Below are 20,967 nucleotides of genomic sequence, written 5' to 3' on the forward strand. Positions count from 1 at the left end.
GTTGACAGCTAATCTCCAAACTCTCAGACTTATTTTTTTCTTCTGTAGCTGTTCAATGTATCAATATATTGTGTCAAGGTGTCTTGACTGTACGGAGCCTAGSTGCTATGTGCTGGGTTTTAGAGTCTTATTTAAGACCGGGTCTTGAAACTTGTAAGCACCTGTATCCAATATTCATTTTGGCCATGAATCAAGTGAAGAAACATTATTAAGTAATACTTAGTATTAAGTATTAATACTAATTTCACAATAGTATTCATGTCTTGTAAAATTCTGAAATAGACTGTTTTAACCCAATGTTTGTGGGGATTATCGCTGCATTTCTTCAGCTTTTTTCAATGTATGGAACACTAAACATTTTTTAAAGGGAGGTGCATGTTCTGTTAGGCATTTCATATGTAATTGCAGCGTGTATGAGTTTGCCGTTTAGTCAGTTTTCATGAAATCCGCAAGTTATCCTGCGGAATCCAGGGTCTGTKCACCACAGTCTAAAAGCCGTTTTTTCTTAAGATAGTAATTGTCTCTCACATTTTTGAATGTTCTTCAGTAACCTCAATGATTTATAGAGGCTTGCTTTTATAACTAATCCTTGAGTCAGCAAAGGGGGTAGAGATTTTGTTTGTAAAAGTCTCTGAGTTGACACTGATTCCTATTCAAGTCTTCCCCAACTTGAGCCTACTTCTCTAAAAATTACTAAGTAGAGTTCTTAGTCCACTTAACCTGTTGAAAGAGAGATGAGCGTTACTAGATTTCTGATTTGTACACTGAGTAACGGAAGCCCTATTCTCCAGGGATGTGCTTTCACACCACTGAATTGTACTGTATGTCTAATACTTCAGTGGGAAAAGAGARGAGTTGTAAGTCAAAGATGGAGAGCAGAACATTTTAGCATCCTGTGAAGTTTTGCATAAACTACTCTCCTGGAATTGGGAAAACTGAGGGTTAGTGTTGACTTATTAAAACAAAAATGAGACTGAAACTGGTGAGCCCCATGCTTCTGAGGGAGACTAATCTTGAGGGCTTCGACTTTCTGTTGGCGAAGGCATGCAGTTCAGCTGCAGGAGCAATAGACTTAGCAAAACTTGTGATCACTGAAGAATCTGAGAAACATGACACTGCCAACGTGCAAGTGGCAGATACTTTAAATTGCAGGCCTGTTCATTGTACATCATTGCGGCATCGTTCCTTTCATGTCAGGACCTGAAGAGTGTGGTATATAAAGAGTCTGTAATAGCACCATACCATCCTTCTAGTCTTTTTAGGTGACAGACGTAATTCGCTCTTCTAAGGTATGTGTGTCAGGGAGAATTATAGGTGTAGATTAACAAGGTAGTTCTGTTGTGAAGCTTAGGAGTTAGATGCAGAGGAAAGGTCTAAAGTTCTAGTTTTTGGGGGAGGGAAAAGAGGGGGAAGGGAATAGATATTAAAATGTGTGTTGTTTTCAAGAAGAGACAAACTTCAGATTAACGATCTTAATGTGCTTTCTTTAAAGCTTGTGGTAACTCTAATGGCAGGGAGTAGAAACTGCAGTGTACTGTAAGTGACTGCAGTTGATCCTTCTGCTGCTTACCTGCATGATACAGGTTAATGAATCTTCAGATACTTATGCATGCCCATCTAGGACTGTAATAGTTCTTTCCTGATTTATGGAATCTAATGTATTAAGCCTTTTTTCTCACTTTTTTTATTAATAATTGTTAATTGTAAATTATCCTCTTTCTTCCCTTCTAGGATTCAACCAGTATTGTTGCCGCTGTCTTTATAGACTTCAAAAGTTCCTTGCTTGCGCATMTACCAGTTGAATTCCATAGCCAAGGAAACTTTTTGATGATTGCACTTTTCCCCAAAACAAAGATTTATAAAGCCTTTTATTCACAGGTAAGGCAAATAAACTTTGARGTTTTTTGTTTTTTCACCCAAAACAATTTCAGATGTTTCAGATGTGTTTCAGAGGAGTGACAAGGGTGAATTTGTTAATATGTCTGTGTTAACTGATTAAGTTTGAACAGAACATCGGATTTGTGTTTCTCATGTTGGCTGAACCACRAAAGCTTGTCATCTATATATAATACAGAACAGATTAGAGTACTAGGTCTTTCTAGTTGCAGTCTTCACAAGCAAAACCTATTGCCATATCTCTGTGAACCAGCACAGTTTGGAAAGGAGAAGGGGCAGCCAACACTGGAGGAGCAACAGGTTAGGAAGTAACATTGAGAATTCCTTTTGTGGAGGGATTCACTAAGTGTATTGAAAGAGTTGGTTGATACGATTTTGAGACTGCTTATATAATTTATGTAGAATCATGGGGACATCCCTGACAACTGAAAAAGGGCTAATATTACACCCATCTTTGATAAAGGTAGGAAAGGAGGACATAGGGAACTAGATCAGTCTGTACTGGTTACCCCCCTCAGTCCCTGGAAAGATAATAGAGCACATCTTCTTAGAATCCTTTTCCAAACTTATAAAGACAAGAAGGTAATTGGGAATATTTAGGATGGATTTACCAAGGCAGACCATGTTTGTGATGAACCTCAGTAACTTCTATGATGAAGTGACTGGCCACATGGATGAGAAGAGCACTGTGGATGTTATCTATACCTTAACTTTAGCCATGCTTTTGACAGTGTAGTATTCTCATTTGGAAGCTGAGGAAATATGGATTAGAGAAATGAACTGCTTAGGTGGGTTGAAAACTTACTGTATTTCAGAGTTAAACAGGTAGTAATCAGTGGCTTGACATTCAGTTAGCAGTTGATAATGAACAGAGCACCAAGGGATTGTTTCCTGAGTCCAGCATCGTTTAATATCTTCACCTACAACCCTGGGATGATACTCAGTTGGGGGAACTGGCTGACACTGACTGTCAGAGCTTCTAGAGAGACCTTAAGAAATTTGAGGATTGCATCAACAGAAACCTCAGGGAGCTCAAGAAAACTGAACATCTGTACCTGAGGCAGAATAACTCCATGTATCAGTGCAGGCTAGGAACTGGTGAATCTCCATCTTTGGATGTTTTGAGAACTTGGCTAGACAAAGCCGTGGCTGATCTAATATATATTGCCAGTAGTCCTGCTTTGAGCAGGAGGTTGGTCTAGAGATCTCCAGAGGCTTTCTTCCAGCCAGAAACACTGATTCTGTATGTGACCTATGGCGTCTTCTACTCTGTAGAACTTAACATTGAGAGAGTCTCCAAGAGACTGCCTTGACATGTAGTCCTTTCCAATACATGTTCTGTAACATGCTTTATATATGTCATAGTCTGTTAATCAGGAAACCTTTTTTTCTTCACCGTTATGAAAGAAATGGTTGCTCCTGATCTTAAGACCTTGCATGTGTGAGAAAGTTAAGCTTATGTAGATATTTCTAGTGATCGCGTTGCTTGTTAAGTTTAGCGCTCACCATGTGCTTTCATTTTGTCTTCTGAAGTCAGCGAGCGCTCTAAAAGCTTGYTTTCTAGTAGTTGCATTTTAAATGTAGCACTGGTGTATAATTGGCTGCAGCAATTGTATGTAGTGGCAGAGGTTCTATTGTGTGTTTTTTGTGGTTAGACACATTTGGATCGTCATCCTGAGGGAAGTTTTGYTAAAGTCTTTAAGTAGCCCATATGGCATTGTATTATTTTCTCAAGTAGATTGGCCTCATGCATCGTAGTGCAGAGGCTTTTAATAAACAAAACTTTATAACAATAGCACTTTTGAGGAAATGAGCCTGGAGATTTTAGGACTTCATCACGATTTTGGTATGTGATCCTAACACTAGACTGGAAAAGACCACCTAGCTCAATGAGTATAGTCTCCACTGGTAGCATCAGTGACACCATAAAATCAGTCTTCCTTCTTCTGCCTTGAAAGTGTTTAGATTACTCCTGCTGTTCCACTATGCTAGTTCTTGGATTTTTTTTTTTTCCAGATTTCCAGCCTATTTTATTAGGTCTACTTTTATACCTGTTTTTTCTTCTGTTCTCCCTGTAAACATCCTTGAGGTGTTCTGAGACTTCAGACCTATTCTATTCCTRGCTCATTTAGCCTGAAAGAATATCCTGTTTTCGTCTGTGCTTGTAAAATGTTCTCTTTTCTTCTGATCATCATAATTGTTCTCTCTGTTTGATCTGGTTTGAATTTATTGGGTTTTGGCCATGTCCAAAGTGCATGCAATATTCTAGATGAGGGTACGTGTTTCTTGTACAGAGGCAGTAACAGTTCTGTCTCTTCCAAAAGTGTCCTGAGGTATCCTTGGTTTGCCTTTGCATGTTCACTGYTGTCTTCAATTAATAGATCATGGCCATTTTACGAGAAACTCCTCCAGGTCCATCTCTTTGGCTCCCCACTGATATTCCAGCTGAWAACAAGTTTTTTGTGTGCTCACTCTTGCTTCTCATACTTACCTTCTTCCTGTTTTTATTACTGTTTCTTCCATTCTGTAATTAGATCTTTTTTGCTCTGTAAATCATGTCAGTGCTGTGTAGACTATTTCCCAGCTTTGGCCCCCCACCCCCAAAATGCTGTGAATTCACTTCAGTTTGGGCCAGACTCATTTAAAAGGGTTTCTCAGCGTATTCCCTACACAACTCCGCTAGTGAATTTCCCCAGCCTGATATTTCTTCTTTCTGCCCTGTTTAGACCTGTCCTCCTTTGAGTTAGCTTTCTGCCTAGCAGTTCTATACTGAGCTTCAGTTTCTGCAGCTTAACGGTTTCTTACCATATGGTTTGCTCAAGTTCAAGTAGATAAAACATGTCCTTTGTCTAGAAAATATTATCTCGTCAAAGAAAGCCATTCATAAAATCAAGTATTCCTCACAGCATAAGCTGTGGGAAACAGATATTACAAGTATTTTATTACTACTTGCCTTCAGCTACTTGCTATTTTTCTCCAAAACCTGTTCTAAAACGTAGCATGGCATTGAAGTCTCAGTTACAGAACATACAGTTACAAAGACTCRCTAATGCATAGGTACCATTTCTACTCTTCTTCAATCATATGGCATAATACCTAGCTTAAAAGACTTGCTACTGCACCTATTATTTAATGTTCCAAGCCTTGCTGAAATAGGAATGGCAATTACCTATTCCTCCAGATCTGAGTGCAATAAATTCCTTGTGATTGAGATGTTGGTTGCAAGACTTTGAAAACGCAGAAGTGGAATCTGGTTTGACGCTACTGCAAAGACAGAATGGCATCTTTTACATCCTCACTGACAGTGGAGGAGAACTTGCTTAGACTTTGGGATGTCCTGATTTCTCCATTTTTCTTCTACCTTTTCTAATGTCATAGCATGTTTTTTTTTCCTTCCATGTTCTTTTAGTTCTCAGAGTCCCTTTAGTTTTGCTGATTTCCTTTATAAGTTCTTGTTCAGTCTGACCTGTGTTTTCACTTTATCCCTCACCCTTTGACTTCTAAAGAATACCTTGTTGTTGTTGTTGTTGACCAGTCCCTCTTTCCATTTTGCTCAGTCCTTGAATGTATTCTGAAGTGCTTATTTGTTTAGCTGCATGGATCCTTCAACGCAAGCAATATTGTCTTTGTTAATATCAAAAGTTTATTTTGTTTTGATGCTTTTTATCTCAGTACCCTTGTGCTTACGATGCCGATTCGTTAATGGAAAGCAGTCTTCCCCCTGCTCCCCCCGATTGTTTTGTCTTGCAGCAAATTATTGTGAAAAATGACAATGGCTGTTGCCTTATTAAAAGAAGGGAAATACTGAACATTTAAATAACTGCATGATTCATCTGAATCTGATTTCTAGGTTCATAGTGCCATTCATATTAATGTGACTTGGCTAGGGGAATCGGATGCGAGCCAAAACACTGTTCCCTAGAGAAACAAAGGGCTCCATTTCTTTTGGAAGGAACAGAGTTTTTCTTACATTTCTAGAAATAGGATTGCTACGTTCTTACCTCATGCAAGCTACAGGACTGCTTGAAGGAGATGTGTATTAATACCGTTCTCGCTGTACTGCAGTTTTATTACAGATACTTAGCGTTCTTAGGAGTGAAGCATGTTATGACTAAAGGATGCACGTGAATGGTGCAGTTGCTTTTGTGGGTATCTTCTTCCCTAGGAATATTCTCCCAGTTATGAAGACGCGGAAAACTAGGTTGTTTCAGTAGCTATTTCTTAAAGCAGTTTCAATCTAGTCAAAGAGAAGCTTTCAAAATTTGGTCTGTGGAGATTTTTCCATATTTCGAATACTATTAGCAGAAACAGTATTGTGAAATGCTGTTTTAAAGGGGCTAGTTAAAATGCGTATATTTTTAGACAAAAACAAATCCTAAGAGGCCATGGGTTGTACGTAAATAACTCTTCAAAACTGAACTTACAAATTGATGATACTTATGAGTTGGTCTGGTTTGTTCCAGGTTTTTTCCTCATGGCAAAACCAGACCAGCTCAGGATTATGTTTAAAGGTTGTCCAGGAGGAATTCCTCTCTGTGGAGCAAAAGAGACTGTAAGTTCATGCCACTTAGTTGATGTATAATTTACCCTTGAGTCTGTATGCTACAATCAGAAAAATGCTGACACTCGATGAAAACTTTAATAACGATTCAAAAATGAATCTTTGCATTTTCAGAGTAATGTTTTACTTTGATTTCTTTACTAGTTATTATGTAGCCATCTGATTTAAAGACGATAAATGTCTAGGCTTTTCTTTAACCAACCAGTTAATTTGCTTGTTTCAGACACTCCAGTGTTCAGAAGCTGTTTAATGCCTTGTCTTTCCCTTCTGGGGAAAGATGCAGCCAGCTGAAACTATCGGCTGCCCTCCCAGAGTTAGAAAGGTGAGTTCAGCTTTCTCAGAAATAGTACAAAATATTTTGGTATGTATAATACTTTTCTAAAAATTACTTATTTAATAAGTCTGTCTTCACGCTAGATATTTTTATGTTGAGATGAATTATTTCCTCTCTAGGAAGCCTATCTTTGTCCTTTACTAACAATCTTATTTTAGTAAAATTATTTGGCAGCTATTTGTGTGAACAGAGTCTTTTGGTCTGGATTGTAAGAAAATAAAACTTTATTTTTAAAAGGTTTCTGCAACATTTTACGGTCGGCAGCGTCAGTCATGAGCCAATAATGAGAGCACATCTCCCTATTTTATTGCAACAGTCAGAAATCATTCCTGAAAAAGCAGAAAGTGATAAGGTAAGGCAGCAACCCAGTAATACTTCCCCTCATAGGATATTTACTAAATATTCTTAGTTATGTGTAATGCAGTAAAGTACTGATAAATGTTTAACCATATTCTCTGCTTCCTTCCTCATACCATCAGTTCACACTGAATTTGCTTCAACTGTATTTCTTGGAATAAATTGCTCTGCCCTCTTTTCATGTTTACATTACTTATTTTTTTTTCCATTTAAACAGTCTTTTGGAAGTGCTAATGGCCCTTCAGCTCTGATAAAACAGGCAGAAAATGAGGAGTAGAGCTTCAAGTGAGCAGTGTTCTTTAATGCCCAGAGCTGGTTAGCCCTAAAGCAGTAGTTTGTTTTTTATGAGTTGCTGAATAATTTAACTGAATTGTTCTCTGGAACATAAAAGTCCTTTAAATAGCATAGAGGCAGCACATGATATTTAACATTTGCTGATATTATCTGTAGAACACTCAGTTCTCTATAGGGGCAGTAACAATTGTCAAACTTCAGGAGTGCTTTAAATAACATTTTCAGAGAAAATATTTCCTAGTAACTTTCCAACATTTTAAATCTCCTTTAAGAARGAAAGAAAAAGAAGCAGAAACATAGTCTATCTTTTTCTTTGAATATTGCAATTTTGTGGCAGCTTTATTTCCTGGGATTTAGTTCAGAGGCCGTATTGGAAACTTAAATTAAGCTGTATTAATAGTATTTTTAAATCTGATTTTAAGGTTGGTTTAGGTATGTATGTGGGAGCTTCAAAAAAGAAAAAAACAGTCTTCCTATAATGGTCATACCAAATTCTATAAAACATGCCAACATAGTACCTCTAATTTTTGAGTTACTTCTCTAAACCTATTATCACTAATATTCAATACCACTCTAAATACCACCGAAGTGGGCACCAGGAAAAGAAGGGAGCTTTATGCAGAAAAGCTGTTGGTATGTTGGAGCTGTTACTGTACAGCCTCTTCCCAAACCTACTCAAAGCTTCATGCAGCTTTACTTAAAGCTGGAATAAATTGTGTATAGCRCACTCGGGTCAGTACCAGGAATCTAGAGTTGCTTTTTATGTTTGACAATAAGACTGTTTGATATATGCAGTCACTTCGTATTTATTTCCTTGAATCGTTTTGCCCRAATACTGGTCTATGTACTTGAATGCACCCTTTCCATTTTATATAGGAAACCTAACCTGTTTGGTATCTCTTGCAATGTTTTGTTTTGTATTTGCATTAGTACTTACACTGCARACTAGGTCTTCATGTAATGGCTTTGATAACATCCTGTTTGTTGATTATATTTTCATTGTATTCAAGGTATGGAAAAAGTTCTGAAAAACAAGATGATGAAACACATCTTTCTGAAGTGATGCACATCTGAATAATTGCATAAACATTTGTAGTCATTGTATTCGTCTCTGTCCTGCTGCTTCTGCAGATTGATGGCTCTTAATTTTGTGTTTAGACTTCAGATTTTATGGAGATAACCTTATGTGCGTGCAGTTGTCACTAGCTCATTTCTTTCTACCTGTTCCCTATATTCTAGGTGGTGATCACAGTTATTACAGGCCTTCCAGGATGTCGCTGCAGTGATCTGTGCTCTTTTCTTGTAACATTTAACAAGGAACGTGGAAGGTTAGTGTAGTTCTTTTTTTGTGTTCTGAAGCAGTGGTCATATTAATTGTCAAAGCACTATTCAGCATGAAGGAAATGAAAGTATGAATTCTTCACTTAATTTTTTTTATATATATATATCCCAGTTTCTGATCCTTAAGATGAGGATGCTGATACCAGCTTGCCTCTCAGATATGTTATGAGAATAAATACAGTAAATATTATGAGGCACCTGAAGTAGCCCTGCATAGCAAACTGTAGGGTATTTTAGCCTTGATGAAGTACTACATGAATGCGGTCCTGTTACGTCAGGTATCTCCATTAACTGTGTTATGCCAAGTAGATTTGCCCTGAGGTGCTAGACATTTAGACAAGAAAAATACCACAAGAAATTCTTTGTGGATATTCCATATTAAGAATTAGAATACCACAGGTATCATTTTAGGTCTGTGATGTCTGCATCCGGAACTATTCCTGATTCTATAGACAGTTAAGAATAATCCTAGAAGGGCCAAAATGAATCCTGTCTTAAGCTAATATGAAAGTGGTAGTTGTCACAACTTTAAGGAAACGGGTATTGATCTGTGTGGTAGTGAGTCTAAAGTGCATTTTTCTTCTCAGAGAAAAGACTGTACTAATAATCCGGCTACAGCATTGTTTTCACTCTAATCTGGTTTCTATTCTGCAGTAGATGTCCTGAATATATCTCCTACTATTGTATGGCAATAAGACAAATTCACTGTAGAAATTTGCCTTATTTTGTGTGTTGATACAACTCTCTGTTCTAGAAAATCCTAGAAGAAATTCTTTTTCTTTTAAATCTTACAGCCTGAAACCCTAGAGTTTAATCTTAGTAATGTTCTAGACTCTTTTGTTGTATTACTTCTGGCTCAGAATCTTTTCTATTAGCAAATTGATTCAGAATACTTTTTGGGGTTAGTTTTTAGTGCAAACATGTAAGGTGACTTTTGAATGTTCTGTAATACTACATTTCATCATGTGTTGCTGCAAATGTCATCATTACTTTTTATTTTTGCAGTGAAGTATTTTCATGCCCAAAGTCTTGTACATTAGATTCACAAAAGTTTTATTTACATTTACTGTAAACAAAACTACTGTATCACTAATGTAGATCAGAATTACTCATTTGACGTGCTGCATTGAAGAAGCTGTTGAACAGTGTTTTATTAATAAATAAAAAAGTCCTAAAACCCACAAATCTTTCTGTCAGTAATTTAAAGAATGTAATTACACTGAAACAATATAAGGCCAAGTACATTTCTCTTTCCTATGTGCTATGAGAGAGATGGAATCTTAGAGCTTGTCAAATCTATTCTTGGTCACTGCTTCAAAATAAAAAGTAAACAGAAATACTGTGTCTTAAAGCACTAACTACTTGTCTTATTTTCTGATTTTTTTAGGTGGCTTGTTTATCGACAAACTATGGACAGTCCTGAATGTTTCAGTGCAGCCCACTTCCAGCGTTACCTGTCTAGTGTCCTGGAGGTTCAGCAAAACCACGGTGTCCGTCAGTCCACTTACACTAGAAAGAACAAGCGACTCTTAGTGGTCTTGCAAGGGTAAATGTTTGAAACATGTTTGAACTGTTGCATAAAATAAGGGATTTTCTGTTCCCATTCTATTTTCCAGGCATTTTAAGTTTTCCATCACACTGAGGCAGTCAAATTTATGTGCTAAGGAGTGAGGCTCTGTTAATTCTGCTTGACGTATGTACTAAACTCAGCTTTTCTGCAACCTGCTAATTTTATTCCTTATGACGCCATAGAAAATCAGGTGTCTGTGAAATCTTCCTTCCATCATACACTGCAAAGGGCTGAGTTTGGTTTGCCCTCCACATTTGGGAGGYTGGCTGTGCTTTTGGCTTCTCAAAAGATGTTTTCTTGCCCTTCTCCAGCTGCATCTTAGACTGTTGTTAAATGACACTTTATTAGTGCAGCTGTGTTTCTTTTCCACCTCCCGAAGTCCTTGATAGAGACATATTTGTCCTTCAAAGATTGGTGAGACTGCTTCATGCTCGTGTTCTCATATCTGCTGCAGACTCGCACTTGAAGCGGCAAAGACTGGTCTCAGTCTTTAAAGCCATAGATTTGGAAGGGGGCAATAGAAGGGAGGCAGCATGGGATATTGTAAACTGCACTCTAGAGCTGTAGGTGAATATTACTGTACCTGCTATAGCATTGTTTTAATGTATATGGAAAGAGTGTTGCATATTTTAGTCCTCATTAGTACGCAAACAAATTCTTGCTACTTTTTCCCAGTGGACACATATTTTGCRGATAACAAAACAATGAAACATGGACTAAATACACAACAACTTGTTGCGCAATGCGGAAAGGCATGTTAACTGAGTTYGCACCCTACTTTTCATGTATGATTTTCTTTGAAAGGCTGCTAAAATATTGAAAATGTTTTGATTTAAAAATAAGGGCGGAGCACCTCCCTTTTTCTTTCACAGGAAAATCTATTGTATTTAAGGCATTAGGTTGAGGATATTTTGGTAACTTAATTTAAGTAACTTGGAAGTAGAATTTAATTTCAGGAAGTATGAATTGGTATGACATAAAGACTGTAATTATATCTCTTTGAGTGCTTGCAGTACTTTGAACTTTTGAAAGATCAGTGAGTGCTAGAGAATCATTAATGAATAAATTCATAGTTTTCAGAATTAAATGGCTCATTCAGTTTGCAATTTTTTTTCCCTCCAAATAGAAACTTAAAATCCTAGGCTAATGTGACTGTTGAAATTTTTGAACAAAGAATGGATATGCTACAGTAAGCATAAGAACTAATCTTTCCTTTTTCAGATATTTAGCATCTTTGTGTGTATAGATGCTTGCTTTTCCTTTGCATCTGTGGTAGTCAGTGCTTTGCTTCCTTAAAAGTATTAGCTACAGAAAATGTGACTTGAATTTCTTTTTTTTTTTGAATCTTCAAAATTTCAGTTTATACAGGATGGGAGGAAGGAGAGGTAATATTGTTATTTGTGCAGTGTTTGTACAGCACTTCTAATATGGTATATTCTGAGTCTCTGTACTACAGAACGAACAGCTCCATAAAGCTTATGACCTCTGAAACTACTAATATAAAGCTGTCAAATACGCTGTTCACTTGATACAACAAGGAATATTTAAGTAAGACTGATTAAAATAATTAGCATAAATGCCAGTCCTCTTCTGGAATAAAGGTGAAGACCCTGAGCCAGCACCATTTCCATCTCACACGTAGCACTTGCAAATTAGTATCTTCTACAGTGTATTTCCCCACTCTGTTTCTGTATGAGACATTAGCAGATGACACACTTTTTTTTGACAAGTTAAAGTAGCACGAGCAAAATACTACCATAACATGGCTGTAACGTTTCTGGTTCCCAGATTGTTAATCCATTTCACTGAGGACATATATGAAACTTAGAGCATTTTCTTCATTATGGTCTGTTCTGATAATGCTAAAAATCATTATTTTTTTTCCATGTTAGAGCGGATGAGAATTGTTTTTTCTTAATTGTAGTAGGAATGGTATAAAGTCCACAGATGTGCACAATAATTGCTATTCTGCAGTTGACACTGGCTTCAGGAATGGTTAATAAGTTGTAGGTTTTTCCRTGTTTTCTAGGTAGTCAAGTGTGGGTGGGTATAGAGAGCTTTAAGGTAGCCGTATTTTTCTGTACAATCCATTAACTTTATAACTATTGATACAGTTTTGAGAAAAGATTATAGCTTGCTGAAAAATAGACATCTGGAATAAAAACTCAGGTTCATTTTTACTTGGTCATACAGAACTATAATACAGCAGTGTCTGGAGAAGTGATAGAAAGTGGGTATATTAATTATAATAGCTCACTTAAATTTGAATGCTGATAAAATTGAGAGTTAGATGTTACCTATTAATTTCTTTTTTAGTTGAATGAAACTTAGTGSTCTTAATTTATATGTTTTGCAGAAGGCATAATATGCTTGTACTTCTGTTACGGTTTTTTGGGCTTCCAGGAAGCCAGACTTAAGGTTGCTCACTACTAAGCTTATACTACTTTTCTCTGTACCTGTAAATACTTTATTTCTCGTGGTACTTGTAGACTGCTTAATTGCCTGGTTTTGCAAAGTTTTGAACTGCTCTATAACTATCTTTGGGCTTTTCTARAAATCTAACTCTGTTGCAAGCTTCTTTTTTATTATTATTATTAGATGTTGAAACGTTTCACTTTCTCTGAAAACAAATTTTCACTTTGTTCTTTTACAGATATACTGATATAATTGATGTTGTACAGGCTCTGCAAACTCATCCTGACCCAGACGTGAAGTCTTCTTTCAGCATTGGAGCAATTAATACTTGTGTAGAGCCATTGAGTTGCTATATGGAACACAGGTACACTTAAAAATGTTTTTTAGTAGTGTGAAAATACATTGTGTGCAAGCTGAAAGATCACTCCTGTAATAACTGGAGCTACATGATGGTTAAATGCTGTTGATCTGTTTTAAATCTCATGAAACTGCTAGGTAATCCCTGCTGGGCAAAATTAATATGCTTTGACTTATAATGATGAAACCTGGTTTTCACTAGGTGTATAATTTTGCTCTAAATGTTTAGGTGGTGGAAGAAAAAACATTGGCATTAGCACACTGCTAAAATAAATATGTATATTCTACGTAAGGGCCTTGTAAAATCTTGACAGTCAACTGTCCTGTTGTGTGTTGGGTCTTTTTATTCTTAGTTTTCCAGTGAGTCTTACTGCAAATGTGGTTAAAGAATGAGATGTGCATCTCAGTTTGGATTATTAATTATATTGCTGCTTTGAATATCAAATGAAGAATTTCCAGACTTTAAATATGGAACTTGCAGGAAGCATTCCCAAATTTTGTAGAAGAGAACAACAAAGCACGGAAGCAAAAACACTGCAAGTTTTAAAATCTGGTGTCCTGGGTTACTGCAGAGGCAGGGTGGGGAGGAAACAGCAGCAAAGCCAAGTTGCTGACATTTTTCAGTAGTATGATATGGTTGCTGTTTCATAGTATGTGTGTTCCAAACTTCAACAAACATGGAACAGAACTGGTTTGTTTTCATAGATCTATCTGTAAAACTGTAATACTCAAGTTTTGTAATTATGCTTTGCAGCTAATTTGATAGAAGGTAAAGCAGTTAAAATTTTCACAGTTCTTAGAAGTGCTGCTATTGTTGTCATATAACTCCACATCAAAACTCAGAGCTGAACTGCCCAATCATTTCATAAATGTGCATTCCTAAAACTTCCTAATTGTATTTAAAAAAACCCACCACAATAACCTTCTTGTGCTTTGCACTAAGCAATAAATAAAGATTACCTTACTGCTTTTTCTGGACTCCATGACAAAGACTGTAAATAAAGAATACAGACTACTTAAAATGTTGGTGAATTGACTGATAGAGTCCTGTTTTAACTTGTTTTTTTTTTTCCAAAAATGTAGTGAATGCAAGTTGCTTGCCTAGTTTTTTTTTAAACTCACTTAATGTGTTGCTGGTCATGCTACTGAGTAGTATTTATAGCGGCAATAGCCTACAATCCTTTGACTAACATTGTTTGCCTCCTGAATTACAACAGCAATTGAAGGAAGAGGCTTAGCCTACAGTATAGACTATTTGTGTCTTGCTTTGAAGTTTCTTGTGATAAGAGCTTATGAAGTAGCCGTATACTGCCAGTGACAAGTCTTTCAGTTGGGAGGCTTTGGTGATTTCACTGTGAGACTCCAGAAGAGTGATCCAATGTTTGATTTGAAACTTCTGCAATTAAGAAGCGCAAAATACTTTCCTGTCCCTGAAAGTTCCATACAGTAGATGTCCAGCTCATTCGTGATCTAGGGTAAAGTTCTTTACAGTGTTGACTAACAAGCCAGAGCAAGGGAGAGGTGGTTGAAAGGAAGGAGATATGATGCTGTCTTTCCTCTGAAGCTTTTGTATGTGTGATAAAGCTCATAAAAATAATTGTCACATGTCTGACACAATACCAGAAGTTCGTATGATACCTAACAATGGGCAGAAAGCATTAAGTACATTCAATTTTTCCATGATGAGTTCCTATTTTGTTCTGAAGGCTCAATTCTTTAGGTAGGGCGAGCTGAAAATTCCTATTGTTTCAACAAGATTTAAAGGACTATTGAGGCTTTTCTAACCTACTAGAATATAGAATTGATTGAGTGGTGGGAATTATCTCTCAAATTCATTTAAAAAAATTAAAATCATCTGGAGGGCTAACTTTTGGGAAAGAACTCTTGAAATGCATTGCCTGTTAGGGATGTTTCAGTTATACGGATTATGAGGAAGAAAAACATAAAGTCAGTTGGATAGTGAGACTCTCGCTGTCAATGTTCAAATGGATGGAAACACTTTGTATTTAAAGGGACATATATATAAATACCATCTATTCTTAATATATAAATTTTGTTCTTATATTTTTAGACTTCTTTTTCCCAAGTTCTTGGACCAGTGTTCACAAGGTATGTATTGTCTCTCTTGACTGTAAACTATGTAGAACAAATAGCTGAGCTAGACTGCCGAATACATACACTGCATATGCTTATAGTCAAAGGATCACGATAAATTCTTGGAGGTAAGAACCATCTACACAGGACAGACAATCTCTTCCTACCTGTACTGCCAAACGCCATAGGTACTTGGAGAGGATTTAAGCACTCTGTAGTGCTTTGTAACGATGTCAGAATTATGCCACCTTTTGATTGTGCGTGAAGGGAGAAAACCCAAAAGAAGGAAATAGCGAATAAGAGGAGAAGTATGTATGTGCTATTATATAAATCAATATTAGATTCTCATTTGGGAAAGGAAATGTTGATGCTACAAGCTTGGGAAACTGACCAAAAGATAACTAGCGTGATTATAGCCATGGGCGAAATTCTTATCTGAAGAGAGAGGGAGAATGTTAAAGATGGAATTAACTTCTCAATAATTATTGATATTTTAAGAGTTTAAGCCTTTTTCCTTTATGACAGATTTTTTTTTTAAAAAAAAAGCTTTTGTTTAGAAAAAGAAGGTGTGCATTTGGAAATAGACCTAATTGGTTCAGAATTTGTCATCATTCAAGGAGGAACTTTTCCTAAAAGAAGGAAAAATACTGGAGAATGTTTCTCTGGCAGCGAATTATTTCTGCATGTTGCAAGGTTCTGACATCTAGTAAGTTTGCAGATACGAAATGTGACATTAGATGCCCTAGAGGTCTATTCCTTTAAAGCAAATTGCAAAATATGAATGGGGGCCATTTCATGTAATAGGTTTTAGAAGGAAAACTGTGACTTGAATTGAGGTGCAGTAAACTCTTAAACTTTCCAGGCAAATGCAGAATTGTATCGTGTGTACAGTAGAGAACAAATATAAATGGGCTGATAGTATAAAAAATGTTTTTTCCCTTAAGAAAAATATATTGAGTTTTATAAGGTGTAGGAATCCAAACACTATTGGGCAAATTAGGGCCAAGAGTCATATGTGTTTGTCACTGTGCTGAAGTTGGAAGATCAAGAGGGAAGGAGAGATTCAGTTTTACACACAGCCTGGAGAATCTGCTTCTGCATAATTGAGAATTAATTTTTGATTAATTAATTAATCAAAAGTAACAGTATTTAGTGACACATTCATGTTTGCATTTTACAAATACAAAAATGAACTTAAAATGCAAGTAACAAGACAAATACAGATATAGGCAAATAGGGATTGACTAGAGTTTTGAGTGGCCACTTGTCCACATCAGTTGTATTTCAAACGTAGAGTCTTTCGCTGCTGGTTTCCAGTTCTGTTCCATTGTGTGGAGATCACTTTAATTAATCGGTACCTATGCATGCTTTCAATATAACATCATTTTACATGATTGACAGTTTTGGCTTGGAAAGCCACAAGGCTAGCGGAAATGGCTCAGGATCAAAGAAAACTAATAAAGCCTCGCACACATCAATCATTTGTGACCGTAACTTCAGCAGTTTTGTTTTGTCTCTTCCTTGCATATTTGTTTAAACTTTTTCCAAATCTTGCCACCATCTGTGTGCTGTAACTTCCTTTTCTCTCACTCCTTTCTAATGTGCCTGTGTTTGTTTTTTTGTTGTTTTTTTTTTTTCCTTGTGCGGAAGCTGTAGGTTGACACCTTGCTAGTCTAAGTGCACATCAGCATCTCTTTTGTTGCATATGGAGTCATACTGATCAAGACATGAGTGTCGTTTAGTATGTCTGTCCCCTACACTTAGGGGCAAAAGGGACCCTTACTATTGTTAAACGTGTGTATTTTTTTTAATTTATCCCTGTTTCTTCACCGCTTCTGTCTAACGTGCTGTTCCCCAGGCTGCAAAGATTCCCCTTTAGATGGGGTGTGCAAATAAAGAATTAAACAAAACCAGATCATCTTACAAATGCAGTATAAAGAGAAATCGGTGGCAATTGAAATAGAAGAGGTCAAAATTATTAGTTACTAAAGCTGCGTAGGTGTCTTCTATTTCTTAGACAACTATTTCTCCTCTGGATTATCACCACAAGTTTGTCAATTCAATAGGCTGTGTTGCCTTCTAAACCTAGGGCCAGTTCTTGTGGGATACTGGCACCTATAAGATTTAAGCATAGATGTGTGCAGAGCCGAAGCTTGTAGGTTCCCCAGGCTTTGAACAGTCTTCTGTTACTTCGAAGACTGTGTGAGAGTTTACAAGCAAGACAGACAGCCAGGGCTTAAAAGGTGTTCCACTTAGATGAGTGCAAAAGAAGGGAGGAGTGATGGAGAAAAGTATGGGTGAAGAGTATGAGATAAGATGCACTGGTTTCTGATTTGCTAGGTATTTTAACCCTTGAATCTTTTTCTTTTCTTCTTATCTTCAGTCTTTGCCAGCTTAGTCCTTGACAGCTACCTATTCTCTTTAATGTATAGTGATTCTAACTGTAATGTATGCTTCGTGGCATTTATTTTATACAATTTTTTTATCATTCCCTGTTGACTTCACAGAAAGTATAGCTTTATTTTTTTAATTAAACTAGGCTTTTAAATGAGTATCGTTTGGGGATATTAAAAATTAAACACTGCGTGCATCACGCTTACAATGTGGTGGTGGTTGATTAGCTTATTCATAATTTTCATTTTAATTGCATCATCTACATTATAATTTCAAGCATTCATGTGACTCGATTTCTGCGTGCTTGCTGTTCTCTTCCCCTAGTCTGTCTCAGGAGCAACTCTATTACAGAAAGCTTAGCTGTTTCTGAATTTAGGAGTGGAAACTTCTATGAGGGATTAAAAAAAAAAATTAAAGATGGGAATTTGCAAAGGTTATAATTAATATTCTAGCTTGAAAGGGTCGGTGATGCAAATAACAGTGAATGGTAACACATGCCATAATGTAGGTAACCCAGAAACGTTGAATTTCTGTGTAAAGAAGCCTGTGCAAGGATTAGAATACTTTAAAGACTTCTCTAAAGATCAGGAATAATTTCAGGCAGCAGATCATGGTGTGAGTTTCATTACATACTCTGCTTTGACTAGTGATGAGCGTGAACACACTGCACCTCCTGGAAAGACAGCAGGTATAACTTGAAGACTGTGTTGTCGTCTTCAAATATTAGAAAGTTTTTGAGAAGAGTAACTGTTTCTTCAGTCAAATTGGTAACAGACTGGAGGAGACTTTTAGGTCTGAAAAGGGAATCACTTTTCTGGTGACGCAGCTGAAGGGACCCAGGACAAATTAGTTACCCTGTTGTTTCCATCTGTTATATTCTTCAGTGTCTCATGAATTTAGACTTGCTGTCTGAAAAAAATTTCAAGGTCTGTCTTAAAGCAAAACAAAAAACCCTTCCCAAAAAACACCAAAACCCCATTTTTCTCTTGTTGCTTGGGAAGTGACAGCTGTCAGAGTCCAAAGTGGTTTTTTTTTTTTTTAGCTGTTAAACCTATCTTTCTGCACACTGAATTTGCCAGGTGGCTTGAAATGTTTGTTGTCTTTTTTTATTATTATTATTATTYATTAAACTAGCTCTTCCCACATTGGTTCTTTCATTAAATGATCAAAATTGCTTCTGTTACAATGATTCCATCCAATTAAAAAAGGAAAGAAAGAAATGTTTTGACCTGGTGTAGCTGTGTTTTGGCAAAGCAGACCTCCCTCATTAGTAAAACCTTCAGTGATTTGTGCTGTATTGGTAGGTTCATGCTGGGGTGAGGGATTAGGTTGTTTTCATTGAGTCAGAAGAACTCACAAATTGCAATATTCTGCCTATTTCCCCTTTAGTCTTCCCAGTGGCTGAAAAGGGGTTGTCTCCTTCAGGAGCTATCATTCCTGTGTGTTTATGGGTTGTGACACAATGAGCTTCTGAGCTGGCTGCCCTCTAGATGCTGTTGCAAAATAGATGATGATAATTTTGTGTTTGGGTATTCCACACAGTTAGATACGAAGTTAGATGGGCTTCTGGGTTTCTGTTGGGCAGGCAAGAGGGACAAAGTTCCTTGCTTGTTTTTAATAACTTTAATGCAGTGTAGATGGAGTGAAAATAAGAGAAGAATGATGGTTTTATCACTTAATCATTTGTTAGCCATGGCTGCATACCTGACTTCTGTAAACTCTTTAATTTTTTTACACAGGACTAGTGAGTAACATCATTTTCACAAGTCACGCTACCGAGCAGAAGCATCCGCTGCTTGTGCAACTGCAAAGCCTTATCCGAGCAGCAAATCCTGCTGTTTCATTCATCTTGGCAGAAAATGGAGTTGTAACTAGGTAATATTAGTCATTTTCTAATATTTGTCACTTATAGCAGATGGGACACATGCATTTAGAAACGTGTATTCTCTTGTGTTTCTCTGGTATTTCAGGCTAAGGAGTTGACTGTTGTTCTTGATTGCTTCTCATGTAACAGGCATGTTCCTTTACAGTTCTGGTTATATAGATATGGGGATTACGAAATGTATGCTTTTATTTGCAGAGTAGGCTTATGTTACTGTTGCTGTTATTCTAAGGGAAAAAATGCTCTAATTTTACTGTGACTAACCTATTTTATTTAAAAGCCATTTTATTGAGCCTATAAGTTAAAAATCTTCATCTTTATCTCTTTATAGGAATGAGGATATTGAATTAATTCTCTCAGAAAGCAGTTTTTCAAATCCTCAGATGATGAGAGCTCGATATTTAATGTATCCTGGCTGGCAAGTATCTAGACTGAGAAATATTCTAATTAACTTGAAGATTAAAAAGTCTCACTAACTCAATTTATACTTTTTTCAAGGCTACTCATTTGGAACAGACAAGCTTTGTAAATCATTTTTAAAAGAGAGCTGATGAGTATTCTTAGTAGATACACTATTGCTGGCCTTTTATGGGGAAAAGGATCCTTTCTGGCCACCATTTAAATCAACGGCAAGATTACTGTTGTTTTTCGGAAGAATAGAAAAGAACCCTCTGGGAATGAGCTGGGAAGGATTGGGATGGGTGAGGTCAATAATGACGAGTGTAATTTCATTCTGACAGCTATTCAGCCTTACTGGAATGAACTCGCTATGTCAGTCTAGCTATTAGCAGAACAATTATTCATAAAAACCCAGCAACCTTACTGACAGTCTTGGCAGAGGCTAAGGGCAAAATAATACACGGTACCAAGCTTTCCATCTAATATCAGGTGATGTTTCTCAGGCATCAGGCTGCTTTACACATCTTGTTGCAGTTATCTGTGCTGCACTGATTTGGCAGAGAATATAAACCTGTCAGCTATTCTAAGTCCTGGCTGACAGTTTTCTAGTTACATTTATGCTGTTGAAAGCACGATTTATTCACCATAGCTTGCCAGTACTGTATGTGTGTATATCTTTTTATTCATAATTAATACTTACCTCTAAACTGGATATGAATAAGGCTCCTAAAGTGAATTGACGTGAAGTGTGGAATGTCAGAGCTGCTTGCAGGTTGCATATAGCCAAAGGAAGAGGGGTAAAGCAGGGAAAGAAATTACTTTAAATTTTTTTGACAACTGTTACCTGACTTGATGATGGTATGCAAGTAAGAAAAAAAAACCTAGCAGCAGGAAGAACATTCAAGTGAGTCCTGAGCTCTTTGAACAACACAGTATAGTTAATATCACACTTTTACAGATTTCTTCTTAGAGAATAAACTTAGTATTTTTCTTTCGATGAGAAAGCTTATCTATTGTAAAATATATTTTTTAATAAGTCTGTTGGTTGAAAAGMAAAAGTGTGTGCGTTTTCT

At 36.7% G+C, this 20,967-nt stretch overlaps 1 protein-coding gene across 1 annotated transcript in view; it reads left to right on the forward strand.

Moving 5' to 3' along the window:
* CUNH20orf194 (chromosome unknown C20orf194 homolog) overlaps positions 1-20,967 on the forward strand; it is a 67,166-nt gene that overhangs the window by 36,106 nt on the left and 10,093 nt on the right. Inside the window, exons 22-31 of the mRNA XM_026072756.1 lie at positions 1,732-1,878; positions 6,360-6,448; positions 6,681-6,779; positions 7,029-7,143; positions 8,682-8,770; positions 10,171-10,329; positions 13,007-13,132; positions 15,197-15,234; positions 19,353-19,488; positions 19,827-19,913. Coding sequence (XP_025928541.1) covers positions 1,732-1,878; positions 6,360-6,448; positions 6,681-6,779; positions 7,029-7,143; positions 8,682-8,770; positions 10,171-10,329; positions 13,007-13,132; positions 15,197-15,234; positions 19,353-19,488; positions 19,827-19,913 — 1,085 coding nt within the window. The remainder of the gene's footprint in view (positions 1-1,731; positions 1,879-6,359; positions 6,449-6,680; positions 6,780-7,028; positions 7,144-8,681; positions 8,771-10,170; positions 10,330-13,006; positions 13,133-15,196; positions 15,235-19,352; positions 19,489-19,826; positions 19,914-20,967) is intronic.

The sequence above is a fragment of the Apteryx rowi genome, unplaced genomic scaffold (genome assembly GCF_003343035.1).
Source record: "Apteryx rowi isolate R43461 unplaced genomic scaffold, aptRow1 scaffold_35, whole genome shotgun sequence".
NCBI classification, from domain to species: Eukaryota; Metazoa; Chordata; class Aves; order Apterygiformes; family Apterygidae; genus Apteryx; species Apteryx rowi.